Below are 19,828 nucleotides of genomic sequence, written 5' to 3'. Positions count from 1 at the left end.
GCTACCAGGACGGCAGCCAGGTGGTCACATTTTGCCTCTTCATGAAAGGCGAGCCTTCGAGCGCAGTTTTCGTTTTTTCATAATTGTGTTTTTCTCGTCGTCGTTGTTTACGTGTTGTTTATTGTTTACCTAGTTTTTGCCGACGGTAAGAGCTAGGTACCTTTACTAACCGAAAGATTAATCAATAAGGTTGCAAGCCTGTTGTGAGCTGTCCTACAGGACCGTCTTGCCAAAACCACGAAAGCGATTTGGAAGATTTGTCATCTGGCTTCGATCGCTCATCTCGAGATCCAACGTACGCCTAAAGGGACTTGTTTTCCTGCCTGCGGGAATTACAACATAAACGGCGCATTGTTTGTGAATCTTCCGGCGTTTGTAGAAATTTCCGTTATCGGTGGTAAGTTCGTAGTTTTGCGTGTTTAGTGGAAATGTTTTAGTGTTGTCTGTTGGAATATTATTGAACTAAAGTTACTAAATAAATAAACGAATTTTGATTTAAATTTTTTTATAGTATTTGACGGATTATTTCCCTGAGTTTTTGCAATATCGTAATCGCCCATCGAAGTAAATTATGGCTAACATCTCTCGGTATTTGGAATTGGAGAAGGATGATCACCAGACAGAGATTTTGTACAGGCTACGAAAAGGTAAAAATGTGTGATTATCCGATTATGCGCCAGATCATGAGTGTACTATGTTTCGTAGTGTTGTGGCTTGATGCTGGAGCTACTAATTCACATGATGGAAATTTATTTGACATACTATTACTTACTTTTAAATGCAATTACTAATTGTTTTCAAAGTTTCGCAACAAAATTTTTAACGATGAAAAACCGAACCCAAGGAATTCTGTTTAAAAAATTGAAATTATAGTAATTTTAACTATTTAAGAACTATTATTTCAAACTATTTCTTCACAAAGTGTTTTTTTAAAATGCAAAAATAGGTATGTATGTTTTATAATTTTTGCTGCTCTTTTCGGGAACGGACTGAACGGTTGCTGACTAGAATCAAGAAATTAGCGTGAAATTAATGAAATAAAAACGGTATTAAAGCTATTAAATTAAGCGACGTGGTTTTCAGGGTGGACCCTGGAATTCCGCAGCGGTGCGTCGCTGTTCGGGGTGCGTCTGAACGTGTTAACCAACCATCCCTTGAACGAGGGAACCGGGTACCGGCGCACGGAGTTCCAGTTGGTACCATGGGAGCGTTGCGATAAAAACGACCAGTCGTCGTCCGATCCTACCGGCTACATCGCGCGATTATCTTTAAAAATCGCCGGGGCGTTCCAGTATCGCTATGAAGACGCTGAAACGTAAGATTGTGGAGCACAGTACAGCTCCGTAATTTACGCGAAATTTTCCGACAAATAGCGTGTTTTTTTTAACAGCGAATAGGTTAATAATCTGTTAATATTATCGTAATATTCAGATAATTCGGTTAATGATAAAAATTAAAATTTTGAATTCACGTTGTGAGTGCATTTGATATGAGTACAGTTGGGTTTGCCAAAACAAAATACTCATTATTCTACGTCTTTCCATGCTTTCGGCTTCGGGTTTTGAGCTATAAGTGCATAAACGTGGTTTCGTTTAGCACATAGAGTCCCATATTCAATTCGACTGTTTTTTTATTCAGTTCGACTGTTGTAGAATTCAATACAATCGACTGTTGTTTTTATTCATGATCGTATAAGGGTTTGCTTAATTTTTTTGCTCAGCAGTTTGTGCGTTGTTTAGGCATGCGGTGTTGGGCAGCGGATACTTTCACGTGGATCCTGATTTGCAATTCCACAACGGTGAACCGCTGTCGTTGGACGGCGTGGTGCTGCAGACGGTGGTTGTCAAGCAGCTGGGGCCGCTCAGCGAATGGCTGCCGCGTCTGCAGGTGGCTGTGGCGACCGGCTACAATATGCTGCACTTCACGCCCATCCAGGAACTGGGCGACAGCCACTCCGCCTACGCCCTCAACGACCAGCTGAAGATGGCGCCCACCATCCAGGGGTCAGTGCCGACTGTCTTCTTTAATTTAGCTTATTTAATTTAATTGCAATCAAAGCCGGTAGCCCATTTCCGGCTAGGTTGACAGTCTAGCATGGGATTTTCAACCTGGCTAAATATCAAGAATTAATGTCGGAAGATGAGCATTCAGTTAAATTAATTTATTAAGTTAAGTTTGTACTTCAAATTAAATTTTTTGGTTATTCCTTGATATAAAAAGGCATTGCTCATAAGTTTAATCTGTGCCTACATGATGAGCAGCATACAAAGTCGTAGAGCAGAGGCACAAAACGACAACGTCATCGTCGTGCACAAAACGATAATCGATACGACCATACGATAAGCGAAAAAACGAAGATAGGGTTTATCGCGGTTTTGAGTATTTGTTTTTGTTCAAATAACATGCGTAATTTTACCGATCAGGGCAGCGAATAACATCACATGTACAATGAGTTGTATGTGATATTGTGCAGAGTTGCATATTTACGTTTTTCTAATTAAAATTGCCCCTTCTTATACTTTGTTGGTTTCGCGTCCATTGATTTTTCAAATACAATTTTGGTCCACGGCGTGAAGAATTCAATTCTGGTGCGGTTTGATGCTGTTGACGGCAATTCGTTCTGTTGTCAGATAAATAATTTACGCTTTAGCCTTTGCTTGATAACGTTTGTGGGTTAGGAACATCGGTGTAAAATACGTTTTGAATGCAGTTCAGAAGAATACGTATGTCCGCGCTGATATATATTCGTAAATATTTGCAGGAAGTTGGAGTACGTTGCGAAAGTGATCGCCACACTGTACGAGAAGCACAATGTCCTGTCCATCGTGGATATCGTCCTGAACCACACCGCCCACTCCAGTCCCTGGCTGAAGGACCATCCGGAAGTGACATATAACCTGGAGAACAGTCCGCATCTGCGACCGGCGTTCCTTCTCGATCAACTCCTAAAACTCTTCTCCGACGAGCTGGCCGCCGGACAGTGGGCGGATCGCGGTATCCCGGCGACTATCACCGAAGGCCATCATATTGATGTATGTATCAGGAATAAAAAGTTACATTAATTTATCGTGGCATTGATTTTCGATGCGTCAGTTATTGCATTAATTACTCGTATTATGTCTTCCGCTTCCACTTGAGCACATTTTAGACGTGCTGCATTGTGTTGCGCGTATTATTACGATTCGAAGGCATAGAAATTAAATTTTCTCATTAAACAAAAAAATTTAATTTAAAAATTATATGGATAATTTAAAATGTATAACTACATGACCGTGCTAAATAAAACTTGTATGTGATATAAGTAGCATGTATTTGAATTATCTGCATGTTTAAGTTTAATTGTCTAAAAATTTAAATATAAGAATCTCATCTTTTAATTCGTTGATTTTCTAGAAAATCAAACACGCGTTGTGGCACGATATTTTCCCACGAGGAAAACTGCACGAATATTACTTGGCGGATGTGGATAAGCTGGTGAACGAGTTTCGTTCCGTATCGGCGAATTATAAAGGTATGTGGTACAGAGTATTGTCGTAGCGCAGTGGACTGCAGCTCGGACAACGGAACAGTAATGCTAAGCACTGCTTTGAAAAAAGCTACAGTTGCCATAATAACGTTAAAATTTTTTGTAGCCTACGATGATCAAGCGGCGGGTGTTCGCGAGCTGCGAATGCATTCCGGACCAGCGTACCGTCGATTTGGCGCCGCTGTCAATCTGGAGGAAGCCCGCGTCTATTTCAAAGCGCCCACGTATGATCCTTCCTCATTTTTCTTGTTGACAACCCGTTGATTGCATGATCACGTAATTACAGGAGTTCTGAAGGCGGTGATCCGAACAATGACTGGCGCATCAACGGCGCCGCAGATTTCTTCCGCAATTGGTTGAACCACGAGAACGGCCGGCGTTACGAGACCTTCCAGAGTCATCTCGCGGCCGCTATCAACGGGATTTCCGGAACTCTTTCTTACGAGCGCCTGCAGGGCGATGGACCGCATTTGGGAGCGTTTACAAAACAATGGCCACTGGTGCCCAAGTAGGTCGATTGAATTCGGCATAATTGTGAAATATGTATTTTGTTTTCTATATAATTGAAATAGTTTGCTTTTTTCTTCAGTAATATTTTTGTTGCATTTTTATTTTTTATTTCTTGGAGTTCATATTTTTAACATACTCACTATTTTTTTCCTTAAATTGTCGTAGCACGCAACGCTCATTTTTATTATGAATTAGGGTTGAGTACTTTTGTACGTTAGCAAAGCTCGGCAATATTTTGAAATACAAGTCATATGTTATTTTTTATCTGTATAATTCGGGTAATAGACTAATAGCTTGTTGTTCACTTTTCTCTTGTATTTTGTTTGATTAGGTTTATTTTATTTGTAATATATCCATTATTCTTTTGCTTAATTTGTTTTCGGTATGATTTTATACAACAGTTACCGCTTTTACAGTGTTATCTAGCGTTGTGATTTGCCACTGGCAGGTATTTCCACGTTTTTGAGGATTTTAAGAGTTTCGAAGACGCAGAAGCCGCGTCTGTCGATCCCAGCCGCTGCAGGTTCATTATGGCCCACAACGGTTGGGTGATGACCTTTGACCCCTTGAAGAATTTCGCGGCGGAAGACTGTAACGTGTACCTGCGCCGGGAACTGATCCCGTGGACGGATAACTGCAAACTGCGCTACGGCGATAAACCGGACGACTGTCCGTACTTGTGGCAGCGCATGCGCGATTACGCCGTGGAGATGGCCTCCACCTTCCACGGTGTTCGGCTGGACAATGCGCATTCGACACCGCTCAACGTCGCCGAGGTATGCTGCTTTGTTTCCAGATTTTTCCAGTCACCGATTTTTTCTATTTGTTTCTGATTGTCAAATCTTTGGCATTATGTTTTCTGTATGAGTTCGGGATTATGTACAATATTATTATTCGAAAGCATTCATAATAATCTCATTAATGATTTTGTTAGCAATTTTAAAGGCCTATTTTACGCTGCTCAAAGTCCGCTTGAAGGATACTGTGCACTGAAAAAAACAGCCGCGGTGGTTTGGAAAGGCAGATTAACGGAATTTCTTATGATTTTACGGCGATCTTTCAGTTGTTTAATGAACTGTGTCATAGTTCGGTTATTTTTACCTGTTATTTTTTCTTTTGTTTTATTTAGTTTTCAATGTGACTGTGTTTTGACAGTTCATGTTAGACGCGGCGCGAGCGGTCAACCCCAATCTCTACGTCATCGCGGAACTGTTTACCGGGAGTGAGGGGCGGGATAATGTTTTCGTCAATCGGCTGGGTTTGAGCTCGTTAATCCGAGGTAAGAATTTGTCGGCTTGAGAGTTGTTGATGCTTGTTTTGCTCAAATTGGCAGCATCAGACGACGACTTCTGTCGTTTTAGCTGGTTTTCGTAGTGTGCTGGCTTTACTGGGGCGTTTAGGCGCCGTTCAAATATTACGTAACGCAAATTTCCCGTTTTTTTCACCACCCCCTACCCCTTGTAACAACGCGTAACAAATTTTTGCATCCCCTGCAGCCGTACGTAACGGCATCGGTACCGCCCCCCCCCCTTAGATCACAAAAAGATTTTCTATTAATTTTATTTAAAAATTTTTATAAAACCAATCACGCTGCAAAAATTCATCGTCGTAGCAAGCCATATTATATTGCCCGGTTTCTACTTCTCAAGGCCCGGTTTTCCCTTCTAATACAGTTCAGTAGGCCCGCAGCCCGCTACTTATACAATAGGTGAATATTGCTATAATGTGGAGAAAACGTCAGGGAGAAAACATTTGCTAAATTTGCGTGATTTGTGCGCTCCTGAAATAATGGAATGAAATGTTTTGGCTTTATCTTATAATTTATATGGTGCTCAAATATGTAACGTAACATGCCGGCCTTCCACCCCCTACCCATGTAACAAAAGCGTAACGCTTCAGTCAGACGCCGCGATTTTCCTGGTTATTTCGTTAAACAGTGCCTTTTTCCCCATTTCTTTCAGTTTTGTTTGCTATTTAGAAGCGGAGAGCGCGGTGGACTCGCACGATCTGGGCCGGCAGGTGCACCGGTACGGTGGGGAGCCGGTGGGCGCCTTCCTCCCGCTGACCTCGGCCAAAATGAGCCCATCGGTGGCGCACGCGCTCCTGTACGATCAGACGCACGATAATCCCAGCATGATCAAGGTAGTCCAGTTTTTTTACACAATTATCATTAGCACCGTTTTATTTTTGGTGTTTTATTTGCAGAAACACTCGCTGGCCGATGTGCTGCCGTCGGCGGCGGCGGTCAGCATGGCCGATGCCGCTGCCGGGAGTACGCGCGGATACGACGAGCTGGTGCCGTTTGCGGTAAAGTGTCGGTTGTTTTTTACGTCCTATAGGTTTCTTACTAGGTTTGTGTCCATTTGTCTTTGAAAATTATAAAATATCTGTAGTTCAGTGGCGCTTAAGGAAGCCGTAAAAATTCTGGCTATGTACCTGTGTACAGAGTAGTTTTACCATTGAAAACAATACAAGTGCAAAAGTACGTACACACACAGACTTAAACGATTCTGATCGTAATATTTTTTTGAACCGGTTATAGGATTCCAACACTATTTCTGTATGCTCGTATATTTTATTACAAAATGTTCTGCGGTATTTTAGCTGGACATTGTTACGGAGAAGCGCTACTATCGCTCCTTGACCGACAAAGCCACTGATCACAGCCAAGTGGATCTCTCCAGCGGTTTGTTGGCCGTCCGGCGCCGATTGAATCATCTCCATCTGGAAATGGCCCAGAAAGGCTACCACCAGGTAAGTGCGAAGCTGGCCGCCCGTCTGCCAAATCGGCCATAAGAATCGTAGTAGAATTCTCTATATTTCGCATCATTTTCACAAATGGCCAGCTTGTAGTAATCTGGTGCAGCGTTTTTGGCAATCTGGTTTAGCGTTAGCGATTTATACAGACAGTCGGTACGAGTACAAAAGTAAAACTGTAATAGAATGGTAGGTGTTGTAGAGCAGTGGCAGAATTTCGCTCTGATGACCGCGTCAGTTGCAGAATATTAAGGTTTTCCGTTGGACGAAAAAATGTCAATATTCATAAAAAACATATTACTTTTTCTTATCTTTTAAAACTTTTCTTCACTTAGTGTCAGTAAATATGTAGTAATTATTCCTGTTAATTAAAATTTCCCAAGGCGGATAGTTTATGCGTTTCCAGTTAATTAATGAGTGGATAATTAATGTCCATAATCTTCTGCCTGTGATCCTTTATCCGTTTTGGTGCTTATTTTGTACTTGTATTAATTTGATGTCAATAATTATTTACTAATTATTCCTGTAATTTTTTCAGGGTAGATCATTCTTTTCAATATAATCTCTTGATAATTATTATTATTAATTTTCCAGGTTATATAATTTATAATTTGATTTTTTCTTTATATTCTGCGGTATGGCTGGAGAGTTTTGGTTGATTACAAAGGTCTTCGTGGATCAAATGGACGGCGACACGATGGCCATCACACGGCACAACCCTACCGATCACTCGGCCTACGTGGCCGTGCTGCGCAACGCCTTTCGCTCACCCCACATGGACGCTTTCCACCACGCTCCGGCACTGCGACCCCTGAGCATCGAAGGAAGCGTGGAAAGTATCATCCTGGAGGCCGGACTGGAATACACCGGGGAAAACAAGTTCGAGGATGATGCCAAATACATCACCGGGCTGAAGGAAGGTTATCAAGTGTATATGCAGGAAAACATTGGGTTTGAGAAGAGCCGCTATCTGGAGAGAGATCCCGAAATGCAGAAGAGCCAGGCCAAGCGGGATGTGCGCTTTGTGCATTTCCCGCCGGGCGCGGTGGTGGTTTTCAAGTGAGTGCGCTCCGATATTATGTCAGTATCGTGTGAGTGGATAGTGAAGAGACTGAAGACCTTATGAAGTAAATTGACCGAATATGGACCTAATTTTCAAGTAGTTGCTTGTTGATCGTGTCAGCGTTCGACATTTGTGAGATATAACGCTAAATATTTACTTCTTGTTGGCATTTTCGTATCCGTTAGTTTGGAAGTTTTGTAGAAAAGCGGCGGGAGTGGACGAAGTTGGAATTATTTGCTCGTTTCTTATATTTATGTAACAGATTATAGATTTTCTGTAATACTTACAATTTATTTTTGTTTTATTCTTTGCTTTTACGATCTTTTTCTTAATTTGATTTTTATTTGAAGGATAAACGGAGTCTGTTAAAATTGTTAGCTTATTGACGACATGAACAATTTTACAAGGCAACGATTATTACCTTTAGGCTGTTACTGCTTCTAGCAAGATATTGTAGAATAAAACTGAGCGAAATTTTTACAGCGTTATGTCTTATTTTTACGCGGTAGTGCCCACAAGGCGTGGACTCAGCGTTTGTACATAGTAGACTCTGTAGGTCCATGTTCGTGCTTGGTTAAAATTCTCGTCGTAGGTTATCCGTGGGATCTCCGACCGAAGCCATCACACAAATTAAAAACGCGGTGTCTGACGCACACTCTGTGAAATTGCAAGAGATTTGTCAGAACCTTACCGTGGCAGATTTTAACCGCGTCCTCTTCCGCACGAACGACGAAGAGGCGGACGATGGGAAAAACGGCGGAGCGTATTATATCGCACAGTTTGGAGCGCTCCCATACTGCGGACTTCAAGGTGTAAAACCTTTTCCTTTGAAAATAAAACCTTCTATACTACTTCTGCTAAACGCCGGAAGGACATTTCTGTTTGTGACTTGCTCGTAAAAGGGAACAGAGAATGGTAGAAGCAACGAATCTCCAGTTAAACCGCGCTAAATTCGATCGGATCGAAATTTGAAATTTCATTTTTATTTATTTCGTAATTTAAATTATGTTTCAGCATTCGTCACCGTTCTGGAGCGTCTACGCGCGCACCAAGACCTCGGTCATCCCTTCTGCTCCAATCTGCGCGCCGGGAATTGGATGATGGATTACATCACCGATCGGCTGCGCAATTATGAGTCGACTATTCCGGTATGTTTGGTAAACTAATGTTGTGTATATGAATTTTGAAGTTGGTTGTTTCCAGCTGGCCGATTGGTTTGGCGCCGTTTTCGAGCACGTCAAAGGACTCCCGCGCTATTTGGTCCCGCAGTACTTCGACCTGGTCGTCACCAAAGCGTACCGACAGATCGTCGATGTGGCACTGAATCGGATGGGAAAATTCGTCTCCAACGGATCCGAATTCACGAGGTACAAGATAATGCGGATGTTTTAAGCGGTTTTTGTCCTAATTTACGCTAAACTGTTGTGCGTATTGGGAATTATAACCTGTCGATTATCGTGTAATGTTACCGTGTCAGTCAATCAGAATAATTTGAGTTGTTATGAAAAGTTTCAGCTTTTAAAGGAATTGTTCAAGGTGGGCAGGCTAATTAGCAGCGTTGCTCCGTTGCCGCAGATCGACGTAGAAGACTGGCGTGCTGGCGGTTAAATAACGCGAATTTTCTTGCTTTTAACGATCCCTAACCGTAAAAGTACGTAGTGGTGCGAAATGCGAATCCATGATGGATTACATTTCGGTAATGATCTGCTGAATTTTTTCAGTAGATGTTAGCTGCATCAAAATTTCTCTGTTATTGGGAAATGATCTAGTTAATGTTTTTTTTTGTTAGTGGAACCTGCAGAGAATGATTACTGAATCTGCAGAGAATAATAGATTGGAAGCGGTATCGCCAACACTACAGGCCAGAAACGTGCGCAACAGTTTTGTTTTAAAAAGCGACTCTCAATCTAGATACAAGGAGGGAATGCGATTTGTGTACTGGGTACAATTCCCGGTCAGGATAGCGTTGTGGAAGTGCTTCTGTTATAAATTTTTTTTACTACTTAAGTTGGGTACTTGTTCCGTGATACTTATTAAAAGTATTACTTCAATCACATTGGGCTCTGATTGAAGTGTTTATCGCGCATTTTCTCACTATGAACGCAAAGTACTGCTTTCAGATTTTACCGTTCCATTAATATTTATCATCTCCGTGCAGAATTTAGTAAATGACAACGGCAGTAAACTGCGTTATAATTTCTCCAGGTTTTTGCGCTCAGTAATTTGACTAATGCTCAGTAATTTGAGTAGTGCATAAGTCATGCATCAGTAATTTGAGTAGTGCATAAGTCATGCATTTGTAAGGAACAGTAATGCTGGATAATACTAGTATATATCTGGTGTTTGTATTTGTATACACTGCTGTATTCTTGTTTAAAGCTTGATCTGAAATGCTTTGTACGCTCACTATATTGTAGAATTGTTGTTATTATTGTGAATGTGAGAGTGTCTGCTACTTCGAATTGGGCTCTGCCCTGAATGTGTGCGGACGTTAAAATTTCAACTAAACCTAATCTGTGTATCCGGTTATTTATTTTCAGATTAATGGCGCTGGGAACGTACCAGATGTGCGGAATTGTTATGGCCAGCAAGCTGCCGGCCCTCTCGCCATCACTGTCCCCACCGGCGCCTAAGAAAATCAAGAATCCGGCGAACGGTCAGGATGTGGATGGGGCGGTGAGCCTGGCGGCCGGTCTGCCGCATTTCGCCGTCGGATGGGCGCGCAACTGGGGCCGCGACACGTTTATCGCGCTGCGAGGATTACTCATGCTGACGGAACAGTTTCAGGAAGCGAGGTAAGCTCTCCATCCTCTTGTCTCCTTAAAGGAATGCCGAATTCCCCTAAACACTGAACCATTTTCGCGTTGAAAAGTTTTTTGTCTGTGGTGCATGTTTGATGTTTGTCCCTTAAGTGCGACCTTCGACAAGTTTTAATCAGATGCACACAGCCAAGTATGTGAGGCGAATTACGTAGTACGGTGGCGGTAGGAACGGTCTGTATAAAGCAGTTACTGTACATTTACGGTTGTCTAAAACTGTGTCGAATGAAATCCGCGTAGACATTTGAAAAATTTAAAATATATTTTTCCTGCGACTAAACCTCCGACTTCTTCATAGATACATCATCTTGGCCTACGCGGCCTGTCTCCGGCACGGTCTGATCCCCAATCTCCTGTCGGAAGGCACCGGGGCCCGCTACAACGCCCGCGATGCCGTCTGGTGGTGGCTGTACTCCATCCAGCAATACGTGCGGTTGGCGCCCAACGGCGAGGCGATTCTGAAGGATGTAGTCTCCCGGATGTACCCGCAGGACGACAGCCTCCCACCCAACCTGGACAGGCGGTAATCGTGCCTCTTTTGATATCACCTGTGCCACTGCAGCCTGTTTTGTCTGCTCTTGAATAAAGTTGTAATTAAACTTAACAATTGAAATAAATTAAGAATGTAAATCAAAATATCTGCACTAAATTAAGAAATGATATACATCAAATCACAATAAATTGAACTAAACAATAAGAGAATAAATTTCAAAAAAAAAATAACTTGACTGAAATAAAACCAAATCAACATACATTGTACTAAAAATAAATGGATGACGGCTGTATGGTTATGTGCAGGATCAGCCGTTAGCGGAGGTGATGCAGGAAGCTTTGACGAAACATGTGCAAGGCGTGAATTTCCGCGAGCGGAACGCCGGGTGGAATCTGGACCGGGACATGTGCTCGGAGGGCTTCAACAACGGCATCGGGGTGGACCTGCAGACGGGCTTCGTCCACGGGGGTAATCCCCACAACTGCGGCACGTGGATGGATAAAATGGGCAGTTCCGAACAGGCCGGCACGCGCGGCAAACCGGCCACGCCCAGGTACAGAACTTCAGGCTTTTTTTACCATTCGGTTTGTCAAATATCGTGTTGTAGGTTTTCTAGCACGAGTGAGTTTCGCATAGTTTCAGTGGTTTTTGTTTTTTTTTAAATTTACTTGAATATTCAGAATATAAGATATTTTATAATCTTCTTTACGTGGCCTGAATTTGTCGTCCTTTAATTCGAATTGTCTTCGTAGGGTGGTATGACTGCAGGGCCTTTTCTTGATTAGTTTATTAGTTTCATATCGTAGAGTATTGGCTAGCTCCTCCTCCTTCTTATCCTCCTAGCAAAATACAGGCAGCCTGTCAAACGCGACAATTAAACTCTGCGTGGTAATTCACTGTAAAATATTGTAAAAATCCTTTTTAAACAATTCACTATTCGTAAGTGGATGGTTTAGTGAACTCGAGTGGCAATTGGTTCGATTTGAAAAAACTTTCTGTAATCTCTTTGTAAACATTCAATAACTAAATACTACGTTCAGTGCCTAATAGGTACATTCAATTTTGACTACATTCAGTAACTAAATAACACTGTTGCATTCTTCGCAGAGATGGATCGGCGATTGAATTGGTGGCTTTATGTTACTCCACGGTGGATTGGTTGGCGGAGATGAGCACCAACGGGAAATATCCGCACGACGGCGTGAAAATGCAAACCAAAGGTGACTTTTCGATGCTTTGCTTGTTTTTACCAGTGCTCAGTGAATTTTTAATGACTCTGTTGCAGGCGGACAAGCGAAGACGTTGAGTTTCCTCGACTGGCGCCAAATGATTAAGAATCATTTTGAAGAGAGATTTTTCGTCGGTGCGGATCGAGCGGGAGAATTTATTCGCCGGGATTTGGTGAATATCGCGCCGATTTATAAGGACACGTATGGATCCTTCCATTTCTGGGCGGACTATCAGCTGCGGCCCAATTTATGCGTCGCCATGGCGGTGGTAAGTAAAAATATTAAAAATAAATTACGGTTTTAAAATTTAATTAAGAAGGAACTTTTTCAGTATTTAAAACATAATAGCCTGCAAAAGTTGACCGCGTTTTTGCTTGTTGTTACTTAAAACAAATTTGTTGTTACTTACTGTGTACTCGTTTAACCCGCGGCTCTCACTGAAATTTTTGGTTTGTTTTGGGAATCACAAATTCCTTTTTTTTGCAAAATCCAAATCTTTGGTTTAGTTGGGATATTGTTATTTGTAGGCGCCGGAGATGTTCGATGCGGGTCACGCGTGGCAAGTGTTAGACATCGTGGAAGAGCATCTTCTGGGTCCGCTAGGTTTGAAAACTCTCACACCGAAGTAAGCGCGCGGATTTTGAGTTGTTTAGAGCGATTTTACACGGTTACTTTCTATCGCACTCAGGGATTGGGCGTACGATGGCGATTATGACAATGACGATCACAGCAGTAATGCGAAACGGGCGCACGGCTTCAACTACCACCAAGGACCGGTAAGTTTCCTTGCTCATCGACTTTCGCCGATTTAAACTAATGTTTTTATCAGGATCTCTGTTATACGCCCTCATGTTTCACGAATAATTAAACTTTTTGTAGTGGACCGGTATATGGTACCAAGTTTGTGTACAGAGTACATGTACGAAAATCTTCACTTTCGTGCACTTCCAGACACCTTTATGCTTTGTTTTATGACATGCTGTACGCAGGTTAATTGTATACACAGGCGTGAAAACTTTTTGGAATATTCGTACAGCCATAACTCTCGAACCAGATGTTGCGCGCACAAACGGGTTGTCACGCCTGTGTAGGCTGCAGAATGTCACAAAAAAGCAGAAGTGTTTCGTGCATGTACACGAATTTGGTACCATGTACCGGGCCACTTCCCTTAATAAAATTTTCGTAATTTTGTTAAGTAGTACAGTATATATTTTGTTGAAACCACGACATGACATTGTTAAAATCTTCCTGGTATGAATTTCAGTTATTGGTTAATCGCGAAGTCGTAAATCAGTAACACCCGAAATGATGACAAGGCAGTAGAACCCTTAGAAGAACATATACAATATTGTATATGTAGGACTAAATGGTCGCATAGCCCCATACCCAGCATTCTGTACGCAAGCGGTGCAGTGCACTTGTACGAAACGGATATTTTGAACTCAGTCGTACAGTGCACTGCGCTGCATGCGTACTGAAAATCTGGAGATGTTGGGTATGCGACCGTTTCGTCTTAAACTGTAGTCGGTGTAGTGTATGGGCAGTATGTAAGTCGGTGTAGTGTATGGGCAGTATGTATTACCGCATCATCAAAAAGGCTGAAACTGCCACTCTGAGCAGCATGTTTGCATATTTGTTTTCAGTGCAGTTACTCAAATCAATTGCAGCTTTTTATCTCCAAAATCTTCAATGATCACCGTTACTTTTTCAGGAGTGGGTATGGCTGATGGGATACTTCCTGCGCGCTAAATTAATCTTCGCCGGCAAACAGCAGAACGCGGAGATTTTAAGCAAAACCAGGGCGTTTGTGGAGACGGTGCTGGGCCGGCATTGGTTACATGTGCGCACCTCCGACTGGCGCGGTCTGCCGGAGTTAACCAACGCCGGGGGAGCCTATTGTCCCCACAGCTGCCACACCCAGGCCTGGAGCATGGCCAGCATCTTGGAAGCGTTGCATGCGCTGCAAAACGAGAAATAAAATGTTTTATTCGTGTGATTTATCCCCCGTGTTGCTGCTCCCTGTTCAGGCGATACTCGCATGCTTTCTCGATAAACTAGAGATTTCTTCGATTTAACGGTGCTTGGGTTTAATTTATTCGTGTGTTATGAATTTGTGCTTCTTGTCTTTTCAAGGTTTGCAATTTTCAAAGTTTGTTATCGTCGCTTTAATCAAGTGATTGATAACTTTGTGGTGGATACTGGTTTGCGTATGGGAAGGTCACTTGTTTGTTGTGCTGCGATTTCGGCGAGGTGTTCGCGCCACAAACTGCGGAATAAATTCTGATTATGCTAAGTGTCGAAAAAACTATCAAAAACACAACAGTTTTTACTGCTGTAAATGAAGTATTTATTTTACGCTTCAGATATTATAATCTTACAATGTCTTGGGTATAAAGATTTTACGAAAACTGCAAGCACCTTCCATATGAGTTACATTTCACTGAAACTGAAGTTAACTCACCGCTGCTTAATGTTGGGGAGGCATGTCGGTCAATGTTGCTTCGTTTTACCAAATGGTTCTAGTACACCGATTGTTTCTAAATTTGTGCCTCACTGCCAAAAAAAATTGTTTTATCACATTTCTAACGTATAACTTTGGATTTATGTGCTGTATTATTATTTGAAACCAGGGCGATAATCTTATTACGTATTAAACGATGTTGCCAGCCACTTTACGGAAGTACGAGGTATTTTACGTTGCTCCATTCATGATTTGGAGCAACGAAATTTAGATTTTCGGAAATCTATCTTTACAGGAGTTTTGAATTTATTCTGACCGGCCAGTTTTAGCTGAATTTAATTTTGTTGCAGTCATTTAGAAGCACTCGTACTGGCCGATGTGTTGCCGTCGGCGGCCGCGGTCAGTATGGTTTTTTACTGGGTTTGTGTTTTTCTGACCTGTACGTGGCATTACATTTGTCTTCTATTCATTTTTCTTTAAAAAATTGTATATGAATGTATTGCCTGATTGCAAATACTAAAGCCAATATGCGACGCGTATGTGCAGACATACTTTCGCGTTTGTGTTCACTACTGGCTGCGGTATCGCTTCCAGCCACTGTTGTATTACCGCTACCATGAGAACTACCAGCCAATTTGGAGGTCTCGTACAGCCACTGCCTCAAGCGAGACACCGGTCCATAACCCGGCTCAAACTGCTCTTCCTCCGCTGCCTTAACTCTCTGCGGTCGCCTCCTTGGTCCGGAACGGAAAGTATCCCTCATTGGGAAGCGCCGATTGAAGTCTGAACGTTTGTCTAAATACCAGTTGCCAGTATTGGCTAATTCACGATCGTTGTCCGAGGACGAGAGATCCGACAGCGCTGACGATCGGCGCCGACTATACAAACGGTCCCGTTGTGGCGGTTATTCCTATGTTTCTACTGATTATGACTGCTGTGTTTCTTCCATTGTTTCTTTTATTGTTTCTTCCATTGTTTCTTTTATTGTTTCTCCCATTGTTTCTCCCACTGTTTCTCCCACTGTGTCCCTTTTTCAATTTTCATGTTTCGTAAAGTATTGTTTGTATTGCTTTGGTTGTATGTTTTACGTTTCTTAACAGAATTTTTTGGTGTCGGACACCAACATTTTTTGGTGTTGGACACCAAAATTTTTTGGTGTTTTCAATTGCAGATTTTTTGGTGTTGGACACCAGACTTTTTTGGTGTTTGTGTTTCTTAATTTTTTGGTGTTGGACACCAGAATTTTTTGGTGTCGGACACCAGAATTTTTTGGTGTTGGACACCAAAATTTTTTGGTGTTGGACACCAGAATTTTTTGGTGCTTGTGTTTCTTAATTTTTTGGTGTTGGACACCAGAATTTTTTGGTGTTTTCAATTGCATATTTTTTTGGTTTTTTGTTTCTTAATTTTTTGGTGTTGGACACCAGAATTTTTTGGTGTTGGACACTAAAAAAACACGCAATTGAGTGCACCATGCACCAGTCCGTATGGTACTGTAGCCATGTGAAATTCAGCCGTTCGTGTTCGACTAGATGCCAGTTGCATGTGACATAATGCAATTGCGTGAATGCTGCCTGTTGAATAATAAAAATGTGTGTTCCGTATTCACATAATTTAAAGACACAGGTCGCACTGTATAATTGTATACTTTCGGTTTCTTGTGTATTTCCTTTTTAGTAACATCACAACAGTGTTCGGAGTTACTGTGCAAAATACTAGGTTTTCATCCAAAAAAAGCGTTACACTCAGTTTCGGTTATCGGTCATTACAAACTGCACAATAACGACACTAATAATAGAAGTATGCATACCGCATGCATACACACGTGAATAGAAGCGCTATCATAATTCATATAATTAACAAACTAAAGAGGATCATCACAGTGCGTTCAGATCGGTGTGCACATCAATGAAGTAAAGTTAAAACAGAAAAAACAGTGGATGACCTAGGTACAGTGGGTGTTACGGTACATGATCGCCCATGCGGTCATGGCCTTTTCCAGGAAGGTCAGTCCGTTCTTGATCTGGAGCTGAATCAATTTCTGGGCGATCGCATGCGGTAGATCACGGATCGACGGGTGGATAAAGAGTTCTTCAAAGCGGTTCCGCAATACAAGGTGCTCGCAAAGAATGGTCAGCTTTTTCGCGATGACCACCATGGGGTCCTTCGGATTCAGAGGCTTTGGCAGACGGACTGCTTTGTACTCACCGTATGCGGCGGTGGCAGATGACCGATTGCAGCTGAAGCAGGGCGGTTAAGTGCAGCACACCCTTTCACGGGACGATAATATTTAAGCGACCTTTGAAATTCGAATAATGTGAAACCTAAATATTGAAGTTTTTTTGTGTTTTATGTAATTATTTTCGATCGATCCGTGCGCAGTGCGAACCAGTGTGTTGTCGTGATACTCCTTGATTTTATATAATATTATTCTCTTAACGGAGCCCAGACGCCGCTTTGTATTGCGCGTACCTCGGTGACAGCCCAATGTTTTCCATTTTTATTGACCTTAGTTCAACTGTTGGATGTGGTAAATACATTCCCTGATTTTAATCTGTCAAGTCTGCTTTATTCAAGATCACAATAAAACGATAAAAAACTAAGAAAACACTGACTCGTAAAAAATATACAAAATCACGGAGCCGTGCTCATGTACTTCTCGGCATAATGCAAGAATTCAAAGAACACTTCCACGCAAATGAGCGCAATAATCATCAGCTCTAATCGAACATGGTGCTGGTTGTTCAGATGGTCACGCAACAGCTCTACCAAAGAATAACAGTGGTTAAGTTTTTCGTTGAAAATGCGTGTACGCCGACCGATGTTAAGATACGTGCACATGGCACGGTACAGTGCTTCCAAATCTTCAGCTTCCAAATCTTCACGATCCCAGTAGAAATCAGGTGGATCCAGCATATTCGAGCCCAGATTAATGGAGTGCCGGAGGAAGAACAGCTCCCCTGTTTTACGCAGCACTTGATCTTTCGACAAGCTAATCACGTCCGTTTGTTTTGATGTCCTGTTGACGTGACCACGTACAAGTCACAACAATATGAGAATCATACTAATTTCTACAATGCACAAATTTATTACGAAGCAGTAATTACGATTCTATTTTGAAGCAGTAGTGGCAGTAGTGTGCAGTAATAGCCGCGATAATTATGAATGGAATACAGAAAGTACAATAATTTTGAATCTATTATTGTGCTCACCTCAGCGACGTTTTCGATGGATCCCACGTATTCTTGCAGCATAGCCTCATAAACAGCCAACTTAACTGCAAAAAAAATTAAATAATTTAATAGTTTAAAAACATTTTCAACTGAGAAATCGAAAATGGTAGTCGTGAGAACGATAAACATAAAGAATTGTGAACGCTTTACCAAATAACTGCGAACACAATAAATAACACTTACGCTACGCACCAGAAAGCACAGTGGCGTCGGAAAAGGCGTATTTGATCAGACTGAGCAACTGGGGATGGGCAACCTCCATGGATTTCCGCAGCAGAATATGGCCGTCGGATGACAGTTTGGCAGCGTCTGCTGCCGACGGGACTCCTGGTCGACCACGGTACTCGTCACCAGGGCCATCCGTAAAACAGTAGTCCAGAAATTCCGCTTCATCCTGGACAATAGACTCTGTAAACAGATAAAAAACAAAGATAAAAAAACAGATAATGTAAACAGATAAAAAAAAACAGATAAACACTTCACAAAAGCGAAAAAAAAACATAAAATACGTTATTAACGGCGAGCGAGAGCCGTTAATACGGAATTCCCTTGAATTTCCATAGTAAGGTTGGCATAATATTCAACACGATAAGATAAAGCAATCGCCTTATCGGCTGTCGCTGTTTAACATACGTGAATACGGTTTAACGGCGTACTGCTGGAGCACTTTTAAAAAAGAGGCCGCATCGTCCTTCTTCACATTCCAGAAGACCACGGATCCTTCGCTGAAGATAAACACATCGCCCTCATTAGTGGGAGTCCGTCCGGAAGGCGGCTTCGACTGCTCGTAGAGTTTGTAGTGGACTGCATCTTCGGATAGCTTTACGGTTAGAAACGAATCAGCCAGCTGATACCTGCAAAAAATGGACCCTATTGATATCCCGCAATTGTTGCTAAGCAATGCCCGTATGATAGCACCGGAAGTACAAACTCTAGAGAAGCAAGTAGTATAGAATGCTGATTATTCATAGAATGCGAAAATCGCAGCACGTCAAATGGAAAAACACGTTAATTATTACTGTACTGTACTGGCATTTCTGCGACTTTACCCAAAAGCAAAATTAACTGGGAAATAGCATTTTTTCATGAATGCAGAAGTGCCATAAAAAATGCACCCATATTTTATTGACGGCTCAATTTATGAGTAACTGATAAAATAACACCGATAAATTATAAACAATTCTGGCAGCTTAAAAGATGTAAAGACTATTTATTAAGCATTTCCTGCCAGACTTACTGGTGTAAACGAAGAAATGAGTAAGTCCCTGCCTTCTTCGGTTTGCGGATCATACACCTTGAATTCCTCACCGAAATCACAGGACACTCCGGCGAAAATGCCACACGCACCCACACTAATAAACGGGATGTGTTTACTCCCGTTCACACGTAGTGATTCATTGATAGCGATCCACAGCGATAAGGGAGTCTCAGTGGCGATCACACAGCTGAAGTGCTTTAGTAGGTCTTCAACGGTATCCTGCGACAAATCATGCTTGAAGATCTCCACCGTTACGCCGGGCTTCAGTTCCGTACTTTACTAAGGCATGCGTCCAATCGCAGTCGCTCCTCACATCGTCTTCGGTAATGTAAAAGTTTCTAGCGAGATCCATCCAGTGGATTCGACTCCTGACGTCTAACGAGTACGTAGCGACTCAAATATCCTAAAGTGTAACTTGCGAATTACAGGCATGGACTGCTGTCGCTGCCGTATATGGTGGCTGCCGCGCTTAAAAGCAG

At 42.1% G+C, this 19,828-nt stretch overlaps 2 protein-coding genes across 2 annotated transcripts; one reads left to right on the top strand and one right to left on the bottom strand.

Annotated features, from left to right (window-relative positions):
- The first annotated feature begins 61 nt into the window (after positions 1-61).
- On the top strand, positions 62-14,691 carry LOC129590734 (glycogen debranching enzyme-like). Its single transcript, XM_055486086.1, is given in 26 exon segments — positions 62-397; positions 512-647; positions 1,084-1,315; positions 1,740-2,003; positions 2,762-3,032; positions 3,394-3,511; positions 3,633-3,750; positions 3,813-4,034; positions 4,485-4,812; positions 5,192-5,315; positions 6,015-6,178; positions 6,242-6,343; positions 6,641-6,790; positions 7,461-7,852; positions 8,449-8,666; positions 8,871-9,004; positions 9,060-9,223; positions 10,397-10,651; positions 10,974-11,170; positions 11,173-11,198; positions 11,474-11,721; positions 12,276-12,388; positions 12,454-12,665; positions 12,925-13,022; positions 13,086-13,173; positions 14,109-14,691. Coding segments are annotated over 25 exon segments (4,581 nt in total). The 5' UTR covers positions 62-397; positions 512-571; the 3' UTR covers positions 14,376-14,691.
- A 2,736-nt stretch (positions 14,692-17,427) lies between these two features.
- Positions 17,428-19,709, bottom strand: LOC129590736 (required for meiotic nuclear division protein 1 homolog). Its single transcript, XM_055486088.1, is given in 6 exon segments — positions 17,428-17,855; positions 17,857-17,877; positions 18,071-18,135; positions 18,284-18,499; positions 18,725-18,945; positions 19,329-19,709. Coding segments are annotated over 6 exon segments (939 nt in total). The 5' UTR covers positions 19,382-19,709; the 3' UTR covers positions 17,428-17,492.
- Between the last annotated feature and the right edge of the window lie 119 nt (positions 19,710-19,828).

Source organism: Paramacrobiotus metropolitanus, unplaced genomic scaffold (genome assembly GCF_019649055.1).
Source record: "Paramacrobiotus metropolitanus isolate TYO unplaced genomic scaffold, Prichtersi_v1.0 Parri_scaffold0000042, whole genome shotgun sequence".
NCBI lineage: Eukaryota > Metazoa > Tardigrada > Eutardigrada > Parachela > Macrobiotidae > Paramacrobiotus > Paramacrobiotus metropolitanus.
This window is presented reverse-complemented; position numbering and strand designations above follow the sequence as displayed.